General features: G+C 43.4%; 1 protein-coding gene across 4 annotated transcripts; it reads left to right on the forward strand.

The window, feature by feature from the left end:
- The first annotated feature begins 329 nt into the window (after nt 1-329).
- Nucleotides 330-12,795, forward strand: CDCA7 (cell division cycle associated 7). Of its 4 annotated transcripts, none has more exons than XM_032479710.1 (10): nt 330-461; nt 3,331-3,453; nt 3,871-4,107; nt 6,689-6,925; nt 7,232-7,309; nt 8,325-8,528; nt 8,881-9,018; nt 9,884-10,033; nt 10,426-10,562; nt 11,486-12,795. In XM_032479710.1, exons 1-10 carry the CDS (start codon nt 441-443, stop codon nt 11,514-11,516), a joined length of 1,356 nt encoding a protein of 451 aa, XP_032335601.1. In that variant the 5' UTR covers nt 330-440; the 3' UTR covers nt 11,517-12,795. The 4 variants fall into 4 exon arrangements, with proteins under 4 accessions (XP_032335601.1, XP_032335603.1, XP_032335600.1 ...); XM_032479709.1 differs by lacking the exon at nt 330-461 and adding an exon at nt 478-614; XM_032479712.1 differs by lacking the exon at nt 3,871-4,107.
- Nucleotides 12,796-14,883: the final 2,088 nt, after the last annotated feature.

Raw genomic sequence — 14,883 nt, forward strand, 5'->3', positions numbered from 1 at the left:
ATCTTCACTTTGCCTCTTGCCTCTCCCAGCCCCGGAATTCATGCAAATCAGCCTGCTAACCCCGGGGCAATACGAACCATTTTCGCGCCATTCGCTCGGGACCGTGCAGCTACGTAAAGAGAGTGGTCCTGGAGCCCCCAAAGCGCCACTCTCCAGGCGGGCTGTAGAGACTGCAAGGCTTATCACTGGAATTCAGGGTATTCCGGGGGGGGTCCACTTTTTTCCTGGAGCCTGGCGGGCCTCGAGGGCGGGAAGGTCCTCACCGCAGCTGGCAGGACCTGCGTTCAGACGCGGGAAAGCCGGCCGCGCCCCGCCCCTTGGGCCAGGGCTCTGTGCGCCCCGCCCGCCGGCCCGCGCGGCTCGGGCTGCGGCTCCTGTGCTGTGGGACGGCGGCGCGCGCGGCTGCTCGCCTCTCCCCGCTCCGAGCGCCGGCGGCCAGCATGGACGCTCGCCGCGTGCGGGTGAGGCTGGGCGGGCGAAGCGGCGGGGCGGGCGCGGTGGGTACTGGGCGCGGGCCGACCCCCTCCAACTCCGCCGGCGGAGTGCCCTAATCAACTGGATGCCGTCCTGGGCGGCGCCCGTTTATGCGAGCCCCAGATTTTGTGCTCTTGGAGGTAATTCGGGTTGAGGGACTGTCCCCGCCGGGCGTGTGCACCGGAGGCTTTTGAGAGGGTTGCAGGATGGTTGGCAGACGGGGGAGCCCCAGGCCACGTGCGCCCGAGATGCACGTGCGCTGGGGCAGCCAGGAGCTGCCCAGTCCCTCATTGTGTCCGCTGGCCGAGCCCTGTCTGTGGGGCGCGGAGGGGAGCGCCGCCCTGCAGCCTCCCGGCCCTTTTCTGCGCTCAGCCCCGGGCGGGTGGGTGTCTCGCCGCCTCTCCAACCGCGCGCACTGGGGGGGTCCTTGGGCTCGCTACCCGCCCGCTTTTGCTCCAGCAACGCCGGCAGGCGCTTCTAACCTCAGAGCGTCGGTGGGTTGGAGTTTAAAGGTCTTGAAAATCTGTCTCTTTAGAACTTGGGTTGCGCACACTTAAGGGAACATCTCTATCCCAGGTGGTGATTAAGGGCAGTGGAAGGACCTGGTATTCTGAACGGTTCGCCGATCGTTAGCTGGTTTCCCACTCCCCTCCCCACCCCCCATCTCACTCGCAGCAGCAGGACGTTACCCTGAATGGAACGTTACTTTTTGCTCCAACGGAAACCGGAGTGTAGGGTCGGCCACAGGAGAGGTTAGAGGATGGGGGTTGGGTGAAAAGGAAGAGAGTGACATGCTTAAAATAAATACCAGGGGTAAGGGACCCACGTGGGGAGGCAGGGGTTCTCCAGGGGTGGGTGAGAGAGGGCGTGGTTTCAGAGACAAATCTCCTCCCGAATGGACTTGGGCATGGGCTTTCGGGATGAGGAAAGCCGTTTGTAATTTGGACTTGGAATCTGACGGTGCCTGACTTGAATAATCACTTTCACCTCTCTGAGCCTCAGTTTCCCCATTTGTTAAGTGGAAATAACGATAGCACCTTTGTTGCAAGGAATTAAACATAATGTGAAAGCATGCTTAGTGCCTGGCACAAAAAAACACCCAGTAAATTTTATTAGTTATTACCTACTTGCCAAAGAAGTTCCATCTCAGACATGACCATTTACCTTGCTTCTTTCTCTGTCTTTTCCTCCAAACGTATATACATTTGCCTGGTAACTACCTCTTGGCATGTGCTAACGTTTTTGTTAAAGCCCAGCGAGTATTTCCCTGAGAGCTTCCACTAGAATGCCTCACTTGAGGCTGTCCGGGTCCTCTGACTGCTGGCAGGTAGATTGATGAGTAAATGGTGATAACTCCTGGAGTGCTGCGAGGAGTGGTGCTGTTTGAGGAGATTGCAGAACCCCCCACCCCCGGCCCTGTGATCGTGGTCAATCTATTTCACCTCCCTGGAGCCTTTTACTTCCTTACCTGGAAAATGGGGAGTAACTCTACCTGTTACCACGTTTTCCTGCCTCTCTAAAAGGACAAAAGACAGAAACTTCCAAAGATGATTGAATGGAGTCTGTTTAGGAGCACTGGGTGATTGGATCCCATCAACATGAAAATAATTTTATTTGCAAGAGACTGCAGTACATAATGTTAGGTGGACAAGGAAGGACAAGAATGTTCTGGGGGAGGGTATAGCTCAGTGGTAGAGTGCGTGCATAGCATGCATAAGGTCCTGGGTTCACAACCCCAGTATCACCATTTAATTTTTTTTTCTGACTTAAAAAAAGAATGTTCTGTTCACCCGATACCTCACATCTTGGCGTTATTTTGTGGGACCCATAGTAGAGCTTGCCTTCTCAAAAGTTTTCAGTGTAAGGAGTCACTTATGTTATTCCATGGCCATATTTCAGAAAATAAAAATATAGGAACTATAATACATTTAACATTTAAGAAATCTCATTAAATGTTAAGAAATGGTAGAAAACTGCTGTCTTTTTTATATGCGGTAAATACCAATTGTATACTCTGATGAGCAGTGTCAGGCTGGTCAGTGTTTATGAATGAAGGAAGCATTTTCATATCTATAGGCAATTTGTGCATTGTGAAAGGACTTCTAAAAACTTAAGACTTGTGTAGCAAGGGGACTGCAGAAAGAGCTGACTGTCACGCCAGCCTAACAGAGCACAAAAGTTGGATAAAGCATTCTACCTGGGTTTGGATGACTACTTGACCTTTAACTTGGCTCCTTGTCCATTTGTTCACTGGGTCGATATATTTGATTTGTAAGGACTTGTGCTGAAATCACCATACCCCTCCTGATTGGCACAACGCCTGTTTGAAAACCTGTCATCTTGAAGTAGAGGTGCTGCCCAGTTTTCATAATTTGGGAAATTAGCATCACAGTACATAGCCCAAAGCTGCCACAGAAAGACCTCATTAGCTTGATTTTGGCTGAGGGAGAGAAATCACTCTACCATTTTGTATTTTTGAAATTTCCTTTTAAAAGTACAGTCTAGTTTTGTTTTTTTCCTTTTTAAGGGCAGATTTTAGGGGTTTAGCTTTTAACTCCTTAGGAGCTCAATGTAATGCTAAGATCTCGGGAGCTCTTAAGGCGCGTAAAAGGGTAGCTTTATAGATATTTGAATAAACTGATGTCATTATAATATTCCTTCAAAGGGATCTCTTGAGGATTTTACCTGGTTTTGAAAATTTTTCTGTAGCAATGCAAACCCTCCTTTTTCTGTATAAGGTATAAAAAATGGACGTATCTCCTGTGCCGTTTGAACCTACTAAACTCAAAAACGATGTCTTTCCTTAGATACTGCAGGAAGCATCCCACTTAGTAGTGTTGCCTTTTCCATTTGCAGCAAAAGGACCGCAGAGTAAAGAACTTCAAGAAATTCAGATATATGAAGTTGATTTCCATGGAAACCTCGTCATCCTCTGATGACAGTTGTGACAGCTTTGCTTCTGATAATTTTGCAAACACAGTAAGTGCTGCCTGAGAATAAACAGAATGGAGTCTGCAGTGCTCAAAATGCCCCAAATGCTTTGTGCGTGATTAAAACTGCTTGCTTTTTGCCTACATTTCTATACAGCCGTTATGAAAATACAGTATGCACTGTAATTTCACTTCACTTTTTGCTGTGGTTCTAGGTAGTAATTGTTGGAGGTAGATTAGCTACTTATTCTATCCTTTTGAAATGTCGCCTAACCTAACGTGCCTGATGATTTGCCATAACAACTCAGAAATCATTTGTAAACCTCTGAACCGTTTTTCTTCATAACAAAAGCTATTCTCTTGTAGTGCACTTGTAAATGTGATTTGCTCTCTGCACGGTTTATGGAAAATTGGTTCTTGAAAAAGGAAAAAAATGCACAACCACATTTATTTATTTATTTTACAGAAACCTAAATTCAGGTCAGATATCAGTGAAGAACTGGCAAATGTTTTTTATGAGGACTCTGATAATGAATCTTTCTGCGGCTTTTCAGAAAGTGAGGTGCAAGATGTGTTAGACCATTGTGGATTTTTACAGAAACCAAGGCCAGATGTCACTAACGAACTGGCCAGTATTTTTCATGCCGACTCTGATGATGAATCATTTTGCGGTTTCTCAGAGAGTGAGATACAAGATGGAATGGTGAGTTTGAGAGTTTCACCAATATCAAGAAATAAGGTACATTTAGAGGCATGACATACTTGCTTTAAAAGAAAGTGTTGGTTTTTTTTTTTTTCCCCTTAAGATTTTCATTTTAGTCATGCAGGGGGATTTTGTTGATTTTTTAAAAAGTCTTAATAGTATTTTCCCCATGTCTAAAAGCAGTTTTTATGTAGTTCTGCTTGTAAAGCTTGAACATTTTTGTAGACCCTGAAAATCTTGGAAACTGGTTAGATAAAATAGGCCAACCTGCAGATTTCTGTTGCCACAGAAATCCAGCCTAATCAGAGGAAGCACACATGTCCTCAAGATGAGCTCCGTTCACATTTAAGTTCAAGTGCCCAGCCTAGGGCCTGACGTAGAGTAGGCCTTTGGTAAATGTTGGTTCCCATAGTGGATCTGTGTCTGCATCTGGAAGGCCTGTGATAAACTCGAGTGCAGGAGCTTGAGTGCAGATAATGACAGTTAGGGCCCTGCCTGCTTCCACTTTTGCTCCTTCGTTGGCTTTTCCTGTGCATGCTGTCTGATCTTTAGCTTCTGTCCTGCTCAGGACACTGCTGCCGCTGACGCACCTCCCATTGTCCGCGAGCATGCTGTTTACTTCTGCACACGTTTTCCTCTTAGCCAGACTTTCTCGACAAAAGAAACTTGATCTGCAGTCAGGTGCATGCTCTTACAGCTCACTGTGGTCTGACACGGGTCCACACTGCCTGGGACCACACTTGAGTGGCACTGACATAAGTGAGAACGCCTGGCCAGGGAGTGTTTAACACTGTCTAACCTCATCGTAATGTAAAGTTTCCTCTAAGAGGTGATGTTGGTCTCAGTCGGTGCTTATTGGAGTTACTGGCTCAGGCTGGTCTGTAAATCTGGCTGTGACCCTAACATTATAACCTGAATCGTTTCTGGGTGATGTTTCAGTTCTTTGTAGATGCTGTTGTTGTGATTGATAAAATGCGGTCAGTTAAAAGGCTTAGGAACTCATAAAAGTTTCTTTTATATTCTCTCAATCCATGCACACTAAAAGTACACGAAGAGTCCTAAAAATTGGTGGGGATTTAAGAAAGTTTTGAATGTTTAAAAAATGGGTCTTCCATTTCTGGGACTTTATGAGTGATATTTTTTCTTTTCCCTCCCATTTTTTGTTTGTTTTCAATCATTACTATACTCAATTTTAGAATATTTTTATCACCCCAAACAGAAACCCTGTACCCACTAACAGTGTATGTTTTCCCAACACCCTCAGTCCCTGGCAACCACCAATCTATTTTTTATCATAGATTTGCCTATTCTGGGCATTTCATATGAATGGAGTCTTACATCATGTGGTCTTTTGTGACTGGCTTTTTTGACTTGGCATAATATTTTCAAGATTCTTCCATGTGCTCGTACTTCCTACCTTTTTATGGCTGAGTAATATTCCATTGTGTGACCATTCCACATTTTATTAACCCATTCATCAGTTGATGGATGTTTGGGTTGTTTGTATCTTTTGGCTATTATGAATGATGCTGCCATGAGTATTCATGTACCAGTTTTTGTGTGGACATATACTCTTGTGTATATAGGTAGGAGTAGAATTTGAGTCATATACATATGTTTAACCTTTTGAGGAACTGCCAGACAGTTTTCCAAAGTGGCTGCACCCTTTTATACTCCTGCCAGAGTGTATGAGGGTTCCAGTGTATGTTCCAGAGTGTATGCGGGTTCCTCATCCTTGCCAGACTTGTTGATTTGGTTCCTCGAGTGGGTATGAAGTGATACCTTGTGATTCTGTTTTGCATTTCCCCAATGGCTAACTTTAATACATTTTTGATGACGGATTTTGGTATCACTTTCGGAATCTGAAATTTTTATTTTAGGCATAAAAAAGTAGATTACAGAGTGTGGTAGTCAAATTCACAGAGACAAAGTAGAATGGTGGTTGTGGGGGGTTGAGAGAGAGATAAATGGGGAGTAATTGTTTAACGTGTATAGAGTTTCAGTTTGTGAAGAAGAGAAAGTTCCGGAGATGGATGGTGGTGATGGTTGCAGAACAATGTGAATGTATTTAATACCATTGAACTGTGCACTTAAAAATGGTAGATTTTATGTTACGTATATTTTACTACAGTTTTTTTAAAAGAGTAAGATTATTGAGACATCTTTAATATAGTTTAATAATGCCATAAGAAATCGTGTTTGTGAGAGAACACCTATTTGTCCCTGTGGGAATTCTTTTAAAATACATATAGATCTATGTTTAAGGAAATGAAAAAAGGAGCTGGGATTTTCGCTTTTAGACAAATGGCTCAGAACCGCTGGCCTAGGGACTGTGAAGATGGCTTATAACAAGGTGTCCCAGGTGGGCTCCCCGACTTAAATGCCACTCAGGTTGTTGTATTTATTTGTAGCTCCTGATTTTGTTAGCCAGAGCTGTCAGTTAAGCTTGACAATTAAAATGTTCAATGAGAATGTACTTGCTGCAAGTGTCTTTTGTTGAGAAGGGATTTTGTAGTCACACTGGTGCAACCTGTGCGACAATCAACAAGTCATTAATGCCGGACTTGTTCTGACTGACTAGAGGCTGCAGGCAGACGGCACGGGCTGTAGGACCCGCAGTCAGCGCAGACTCTCCGGACCGCTCCGCGTGGCCATGAAGTTTCCAACTCGAAGCACTAGAGGGGCAGCCAACAAAAGGGCAGCGGCCCCTGAACCGTCAGAGAATTCGGTGACCGATTCCAATTCTGATTCAGAAGATGAAAATGGCATGAATTTTTTGGAGAAAAGGGCTTTAAATATAAAGCAAAACAAAGCAATGGTAGGTATCTGACTTTGAGTGGATTAGAACTAACCATTCCCAGCTTTTCTCTAAGCCCCTTTTTCCTCATATCTGTGTCCTAAGAATTATTTTTCACTGTAGCTCTGAAGTCTTCTTAATGTATGCTTTAAAATGTGTTTCTTTCCCTAAACCAACTTTTCTTTTTTCTCAATCTGTTAGAGGCTTGGTAAATGTATAGGGGAAATCAGAAACTCTCTGAGATGTACTGCTGTGGTTTCCAGAATTTGCTTGTTTTCAGCACTTATTCTAAACCAATAATTTCTGTTTAATTTCTTCCCTTTGTAGCTTGCAAAACTAATGTCAGAATTAGAAAGCTTCCCTGGTTCCTTTCCTGGAAGGCGTTCCCTGCCAGGCCCCAGTCCAGTAAGTGCACATCCTTGTTTGTATAGTGTTTTGGGCAGGTCTAGGGGAGATGTGTCATGTCCAATTTCATTATTTTGTGTGGTCTTACAGACAGACTTAAGAGGACATAGAGGAAACCTTCTGACAGATCTCTGAGACCTCTTCCTTGCATCCCTAGTGGGGATTGGTCCCCCGTGCCCTGTGGGGCTCAAACGCCTTCTGATTGGTTCTCTCCTTCCCACCCAAGTAAACTACGTTCCTCAAGGGTAGGGAATAAAGATCGAAAATTATTTTTCTTGTGTCCTCCAGCATAGGCACATTACTCCTCCATGGTGATTGATGTTTTTAAAATCTGAGAATGAGAAAAAAGAAAGAAAAAAACAGTTTCTTAACCAAGTCATATACTAATAACGTGACTATATTCTGAGGGACTGAGCTGGTACAGCTTGGGAATTTGGTGTGTCTGCTGTGGTATGAAAGAAAAGACTTCTTTCCCCACCTCTCCCTGAGGAAAAAGGAAAGAAGCCAGCAAGGAGATGAACAAAGAAAATCACATATCCATTTCTCTCTTATGCATTATAGACAATGAGTGTGTTTTTTGGAACATGGGATATGTTCTTACATCTTTATTAAGTAAAAGAATAAACAGATCATCTCTCACTTGAGAGACATCAGGCTTGGTGTTAACAAAAGCAAAATGACAATGGCTGTATCGTTTCTGGGCTCATTTTCCATATATTACAGAAGGGAGGGGCTCATTTCTGGGCTCATTTTCCATATATTACAGAAGGGAGGAAGACAATTAGAAAGTGCAGCACCCCTTTTACTTAAAGGAAAACCTGCTGAAGGAGAAGTTGCTACTTCTCATTCTAGAATAAATGGGGCCATCCTCTGTGAGTTTTTTGGCGGGTGGTGGGGTGGGTAGGTAATTAGGTTTATTTATTTATTTTTGGAGGAGGTACTGGGGATTGAACCCAGGACCTTGTGCATGCTCGGAATGTGCTCTGCCACTTGAGCTATCCTCTGCTTTGTCCAGCGTCCAAAGACACCACGGAGGCGAACATTCCCAGGTGTTGCATGCAGGAGAAACCCTGAGCGGAGAGCTCGTCCTCTCACCAGGTCAAGGTCCCGGGTCCTTCGGTCCCTTGGCGCCCTACCCATGGAGGAGGAGGAGGAAGAGGAGGAGGAGGATAAGTACATGTTGGTGAGAAAGAGGAAGCCCATGGATGGCTACATGAACGTGAGTTCTCCCTTTCTGTGCTGGCTCTTCTGTGGGCGCAGGACCCCTCAGCACCCAGTGAACCATAGTAAACGCTCAAACCGCTCAGAGTTGTTAATGTCGCATCACCTTTTTTCGATGGTTCTTGGTAGCAGGCGACAGAATCAAAAGTTCTCTTTGGCTTTTCTTAAATGTAGGAGTCGTTTCCTTGATGTCTCGTGATCCTTAGTAACCTTATGACTTGCCCCTTCTGTAAGCTCTAAGAACAATTTCCAGGTTGAATTTTCTGTGAAAAGTTACAAAGCAAGTATCTGAGATTCAGAGCTGGGGCGAGCCCGTAAGAACATGCTGTGCCCTGGTTCTCGTCATGCAGGAAGATGACATGCCCCGAAGTCGTCGCCCCGGATCCATGAGCCTTCCCCACATCATTCGCCCGGTGGAGGAAATCACGGAGGAAGAGTTGGAAAACATCTGCAGCAGCTCTCGAGACAAGATCTATAACCGGTCACTGGTGAGTGGCTCTGCAGGGTGTCTGCAGATGGACACCTCTGTGAGGGAGATGTTTTGCTAATATGCTAACGGTCTTAACATATGGGATATGCCCCTATGTGGTTTTTTTTTTTTTTTTTTTTTGTATATAGGAAGAGACAGTTCTGTAACATCCTTGCGATTTAACCCTCTTAGCAAATTTGCAGTAGTAATATTTGCTTAGTAAGTCTTCAGTAGCATTAAATCTTTTCTCTTAATTTAGAAATTGGAGACGGTATAGCTCAATTGGTAAAGTGCATGCTTAGCATACACAGGGCCCTGGGTTCAAGCCCCCAGTTCCTCTAAAAATAAATAAACAAACCTGATTACCTCCCTCCCCCAAATAAATTAAATAAATTTCAAAAATTAAAAAAAAAAAGAAATGGACTCATTCAACATACTTTTGGGGGGGATTAAGTTTATTTATTTATTTATTTATTTTTAAATGGAGGCACTGGGGATTGAACCCAGGACCCCTTGCGTGCTAAGCACGTGCTCTACCACTGAGCTATACCCTCCACCCCAGCAAATACATCTATTAATGTGTACCTACATAGATGGCGATGGGGATATGGTGGTGTGCTAAAGATAAAAAGGACTTGGGCACAGTTTTTTTGCATAGTAAGATCTTTTCTTTTCATATTTTTATAACAGCAGCTATTGTGTATGGCAACTGAATGAAATCATGCTTGAGATACTTTTCCTGCCCAGGCAAATACCTGTGTACATAGATGTGAAATAGGATTCAAGGAGAAAATGTCAGACTCTCCCCACAAAGAAGGACATTCTTCAAAATATGCCATTTTCCTCTACAAATGCAGTGTTTTTGCTTTTCTTCTTATTTGCAGGGATCGACTTGTCATCAGTGCCGCCAAAAAACTATTGATACCAAGACAAACTGCAGAAACCCAGAGTGCTGGGGCGTTCGAGGCCAGTTCTGTGGTCCCTGCCTCCGGAACCGTTACGGTGAAGAAGTCCGGGATGCTCTGCTAGACCCAGTAGGTGGCTTCAGGGGGTAGTCCTGTGAGCTGGAAGGTCAGCCCGGAGCTGACAGGGCCAGAAAGAGATGGAGTCCTTAGTGTTGTGGGGCATTCATTCCCGGGAAGGCAGGTGAATTCATAGTGTTGGTGCTGCATGGATGTGAGTCCTTGCTGAGTACGCGGTTCCCGGCTGTCCAGGGGGAAGTCACTTCTTCATTTATCCCTGCTGATTGCTGTGTAACTTTCTCTGCGGGATTTCCTAAGGGAACGTGAGGCATGGCTAATGAATATTAATTGTATTAAGATAGAAGTGCAATGGATGATCTCCACCTTAGAGGTTAAACAGGAGTGGATCAGTAAGGGGGTGTTAGGTTTGGTTTAACGGTGCCTTTTTTACGCTTCTCCTTCAGAACTGGCACTGCCCACCGTGTCGCAGGATCTGCAATTGTAGCTTCTGTCGGCAGCGAGACGGGCGGTGTGCGACCGGGGTGCTCGTGTACTTAGCTAAGTACCATGGCTTTGGGAACGTCCATGCATACTTGAAAAGGTAGGGCTGGATTTTCTCCCTTCCACACTCAAATGTTACATTCATTCATTTTTGTATCTTAATAAAAAGATAGTAGAAGTCAGGGATTGGGTGCTGGTATAGACTGGAAAGGGGCCCATCGGGAGTCTGGGAGCATTGGAAACACACCTTCATCCGGGTGATGATGACCTTCCTGGGTACGTGTGTGTAGAGGTTCAAGTGTACACTTACGATGTGTGCACTTGAGCATAACATTTTTAAAAGAGTGAATTGAGCTCTCAAGATAATTAAAAAAATTTTTTTTAATTGATGAATGGTTGATTATTATAATGTGTTAGTTTCTGGTGTACAGCAAAGTGATTCTGTTATACATATATAAATATGTTCTTTTTCATATTCTTTTCCATTATGGCTTATTATAAGATACACTATAGTTCCCTGTGCTATACAGTATGTCCTTGTTGTTTGTCTATTACATATATAGTAGTTTTTATCTGCTAATCTCAAACTCCTAATTTATCCTCCTCCCTCTTTCTGCTTTGGTAACCGTAAGTTTGTTTTCTATTTCTGTGAGTCTGGTTGTTTTGTACATATGGTCATTTGTGTCATTTGTTTAGATTCCATATATACATGATATCATATGATGTTTGTCTTTCTCTGTCTGATTTACTTCACTTAGTACGACAATCTTCAGTTCCATCCATGTTGCTGCAAATGGCATTTTATTCTTTTTTATGGTTGAGTAGTATTCCATTGTGCATATATACTACATCTTCCTTATCCAATCACCTGTCAATGGACACTTAGGTTGCTTCCATGTCTTGGCTATTGTAAATAGTGCTGCTGTGAACGTTGGCATGCATGTAACATTTTGAATTGGAGTTTTTAGAAGAGAATTCTTTGGCTGAAAATCCTATCCTGACATGTTCCCTTTTCTCTTTCAGTCTAAAACAAGAGTTTGAAATGCAAGCATAATATTTGGAAGATCTGCTAGCTGCCTTCCAGTTCACAAATCTTCCTTGTTAAAGTTTTCAATTTTGTCATGTGATCAAAATCTGAGTTAAGAATTTTGATGATCAATCTGTCTTACAGGCAAATCAGGTTAATCTCATTAGACATGAGTGCATGTCTGGGCATCGCAGAGGTATAGTGTGGGCTGTACTCTGCCCTCCTGCAGTTTCCCTTTGCTTCTTTCCCCACCTCTCACCCCATGCCATCCCCCTCTTATTTCCAGTGGTTCTCTTCCATCATTTAGTTTCCGAGTTCTTTTAAATGACAATTTTATGAAAGCATGTTTGATTTAATTGGTGTTGAAATAGCCCTGGAATCCACCCATAAAACCAAGCACTTAAAAACACAGTAGTAGTGTTAAGTACATCTATCGAATTCCAGAGAATAACCGTCTAACTTGCTTACATGGAAACAGTAGGTCTGATTTAGTGTTCCTACTAGTTGACATTTTTGACAGAATCAAGACACAAAAGTCTTAAAACCATGTGGAAACATTAGGTGATCGTTGGCGAGTGGAGCATATGACATTGGAGGCCTCTCCTGGTAATACTCTGTGTATGGTGCTTATTATACAGGTTGTCACTGCTGAGACTTAGTTGCTGCTGATTTGTTTCATCATGTGCATCTGGTCCACATGGTCATGACCCAAAGGTTCATGGGCAATACTACACTTGAAATCATTGTAGAAAAGCCATCCTGGGGAATTGGGATGGAGGCTTCAGGAACAGGCCGATTTGAATTCACAGAATAAAACTTCAGTGTAATTGTAGTTGCCAGGCTTATTTCTGTTCATAACATAAGGTATTTCAAATAAATTCTTGATTACATTGCATGGAAAATTGATGCTTATACTCATCTACAAGTCTTTGCTCTTGCTTTCGTGAAGAAATTGTAAGCTAGGCACAGGGTTTGAAGCACTTTTATAACTCTGAGAAGTGCCTTTTTGGAGAAGGGTGACTTTCAACAGCTGGCTAACGTAACGTCTCTGCCAGTTTAGCTAATGGGCAGATTTCATGTGTCGTCTCTCCCTTCCCCTGTTTTGGCATAAATCAAATCGTTTGGTAGAAGTGGAATCTAAGTGTGTGTGTGTATTCATTTTGCTTTGCATGTGCAGCCAGTAGCTGTGCCCGTTCAGTATTTTGGTGCATAATTGGACCTTGAATCAATAATTGTAAATAGAGCTTTTGATCTGTTATGCTTTTATACAAAGTTTTTTATTTTAATAATAAAACATTGTGTTCTACCTTGTCTGCCTTTTTTTTTTTAATCTTTAATACTGAATCTTACTGCACTGAATCCTAATTTTTTCCTCCTACTTAAACAAAAGACAATTTCTGCCTTTCCTAGAGTCAGTCTCCTTTTGGCTTCAGTTTCTGACGGTCGAGGGCCTGCTTTTTAGAACAGGGCCTCGCTTGGTGATAATGGCGAATAGCTGTGATCAGGATCAACTAAGACAGCTTCATCACCAGGTAGAAAATATAGGCTCATGAAGTTTTACAGTGTCGTTTCCTTTTCCTTGACCATTTGCCAACCCGAGAACCAACAGCGATTTCACAATACCTGGCTTGCTTTTATCACCCGTTCGGGTATTTGTTTACAGGCATGCATGCTGTGCCTTGAGTCGGGTTCCAGGACTGAGAGAACCAAAAGATAAAGAAGGCCTGGTTCAAAAGCCTTCGTACCCAATTCTCACAACCTGGGTTTCTGTGCTATAGCCTGTGGGCCAGATCCTGCTGCAGCCTGTGTTTGAAAGGCACATGAATTCCGTACGACTTTTTTTTACATTTTTAGAGAGTTTTTTTTTTGAAAAAAGAAAGCAGGTGATAAGATACAGTGTCCCACAAAGCCTGGAATGTTTACAATCTGGCACTTCACAGCAAGTTTGCTGACTCCTGCTCTGACTTTGCTAAGAAACCGTGTTTACCCACATGTATTCATCTGGGGAGAAGGCCAGGTTAATGAAGTTACATAGCCATAACTGTATCTAGTCTATCTAGCTCCAAAAAAAAAAAAAATGGTTATTTCTTTTCGTAAACTCTTAGAATCTTTTTTTTTTTTTTTTAACTCTTAGACTCTTAACCCAAATTGTATCTCTGAAGGGATGCAACTGGGAAGCTTATGGTTTTGGAGTTAGTCAAAATTGGTCATTGTTTGGAACCTTTTTGGTGTTACCCGTGTTTTATTTTATTTTATTTTTATTTTTTTAACCCATGTTTTAATACGAAGTGGAACTAATATGGTTTTCATTAAAAATACTGCTAGCAACAGTTGGTTGTGAAGCCTTATCCCCTGGAAGGATTTACAGTCTAGGGGAGGAACTAAGACAAAAACCTGAAAGTAGTGTTCTGTAGGAGTGAAGAGAGGAAAAGCAATTGGTGTTTTCTCATTAGCAGGCATCGCATAGCATTGATGGGCAGGTCTGCCTTCTCAGCCTTGACTGTGGGGGCCTCTACTTCCCCCTGCCCCCACCTCTGCAAAGCTCCATGCACCATCCTTAGAGTTGAGAGAACTTAAGTTTGGACAGCCAGACATGAAAAGTAGTTGAGGTATTCTTGCTTCAGGAACTGCCTTTATATTTGTCTCTCCAACCTTGGTTCCCCCAGGTAGAGATGGTATCCACCTTTACCTCCACCTACTGAGGGGTTGAGAAATGAAATAGAAACTATGATAGACTTAAGTGGTTTCATAGGAGGGGCAAAGGCAGTAGTTAAAAGGTGCTGCAGAAGAGGGTTGTGTTTTATTTTGCTTTTAGGAAAAAAAAGGAGGGAGCTCCTGATGGCTCAAGGTCAGGTAGAAAATTAAATTATTTGCACACCAGGGGAATGGTGGAAAGGTTCAGTGCTTTGGAGCGTGGCTGGAGAGGATTAGGCTTGGAGAGGAAAGTGATGGCAAGTCCTGAGGGAATAAAAGGCGAGTAAATGTGATTTTGTGTTAATGTAAAGTGCATATTTATTGAGCTCATGGATGAACTAAATCCAAAGAAGCTGAGAAAAACGTCTAACGCCACAGAGCTAAAGTGGCCAAGCTAGACTGGAGAATTCCAGGGAGAAGCTCTGTCTTTTTTTAAGGAAGTTGAACTCACCTGCCTTAGGAGTCAGAGAAGCAGAGGTGGGGATGGTTGACCAGGTTGTGTCGTGAGAACAAGGGCATCTTGGGGACAAGCCTGGCTGTGATGGCTTATGTGGAAAAGGGAGACAGGAGGGGCTAGGACTGTGGTTCAGTGGTTCCCGCCTTGGCCATGGGGATATGTTCCAAGACCCCCGTGGATGCTTGAAACTGCAGATAGTACCAAACCCTAGATACCTTACATTTTTCCTATACCAAACCTATG

This window comes from Camelus ferus, chromosome 5 (assembly GCF_009834535.1).
Source record: "Camelus ferus isolate YT-003-E chromosome 5, BCGSAC_Cfer_1.0, whole genome shotgun sequence".
NCBI lineage: Eukaryota > Metazoa > Chordata > Mammalia > Artiodactyla > Camelidae > Camelus > Camelus ferus.

Bases quoted from the DNA above. Each gene is read 5' to 3' on its own strand.
- CDCA7 (XM_032479709.1), top strand. From the start codon at position 585: ATGCGAGCCCCAGATTTTGTGCTCTTGGAG. The intron at 615-3,330 runs GTAATTCGGGTT...TTCCATTTGCAG, and splicing joins CAGATTTTGTGCTCTTGGAG to CAAAAGGACCGCAGAGTAAA. The intron at 6,926-7,231 runs GTAGGTATCTGA...TTCCCTTTGTAG, and splicing joins TAAAGCAAAACAAAGCAATG to CTTGCAAAACTAATGTCAGA.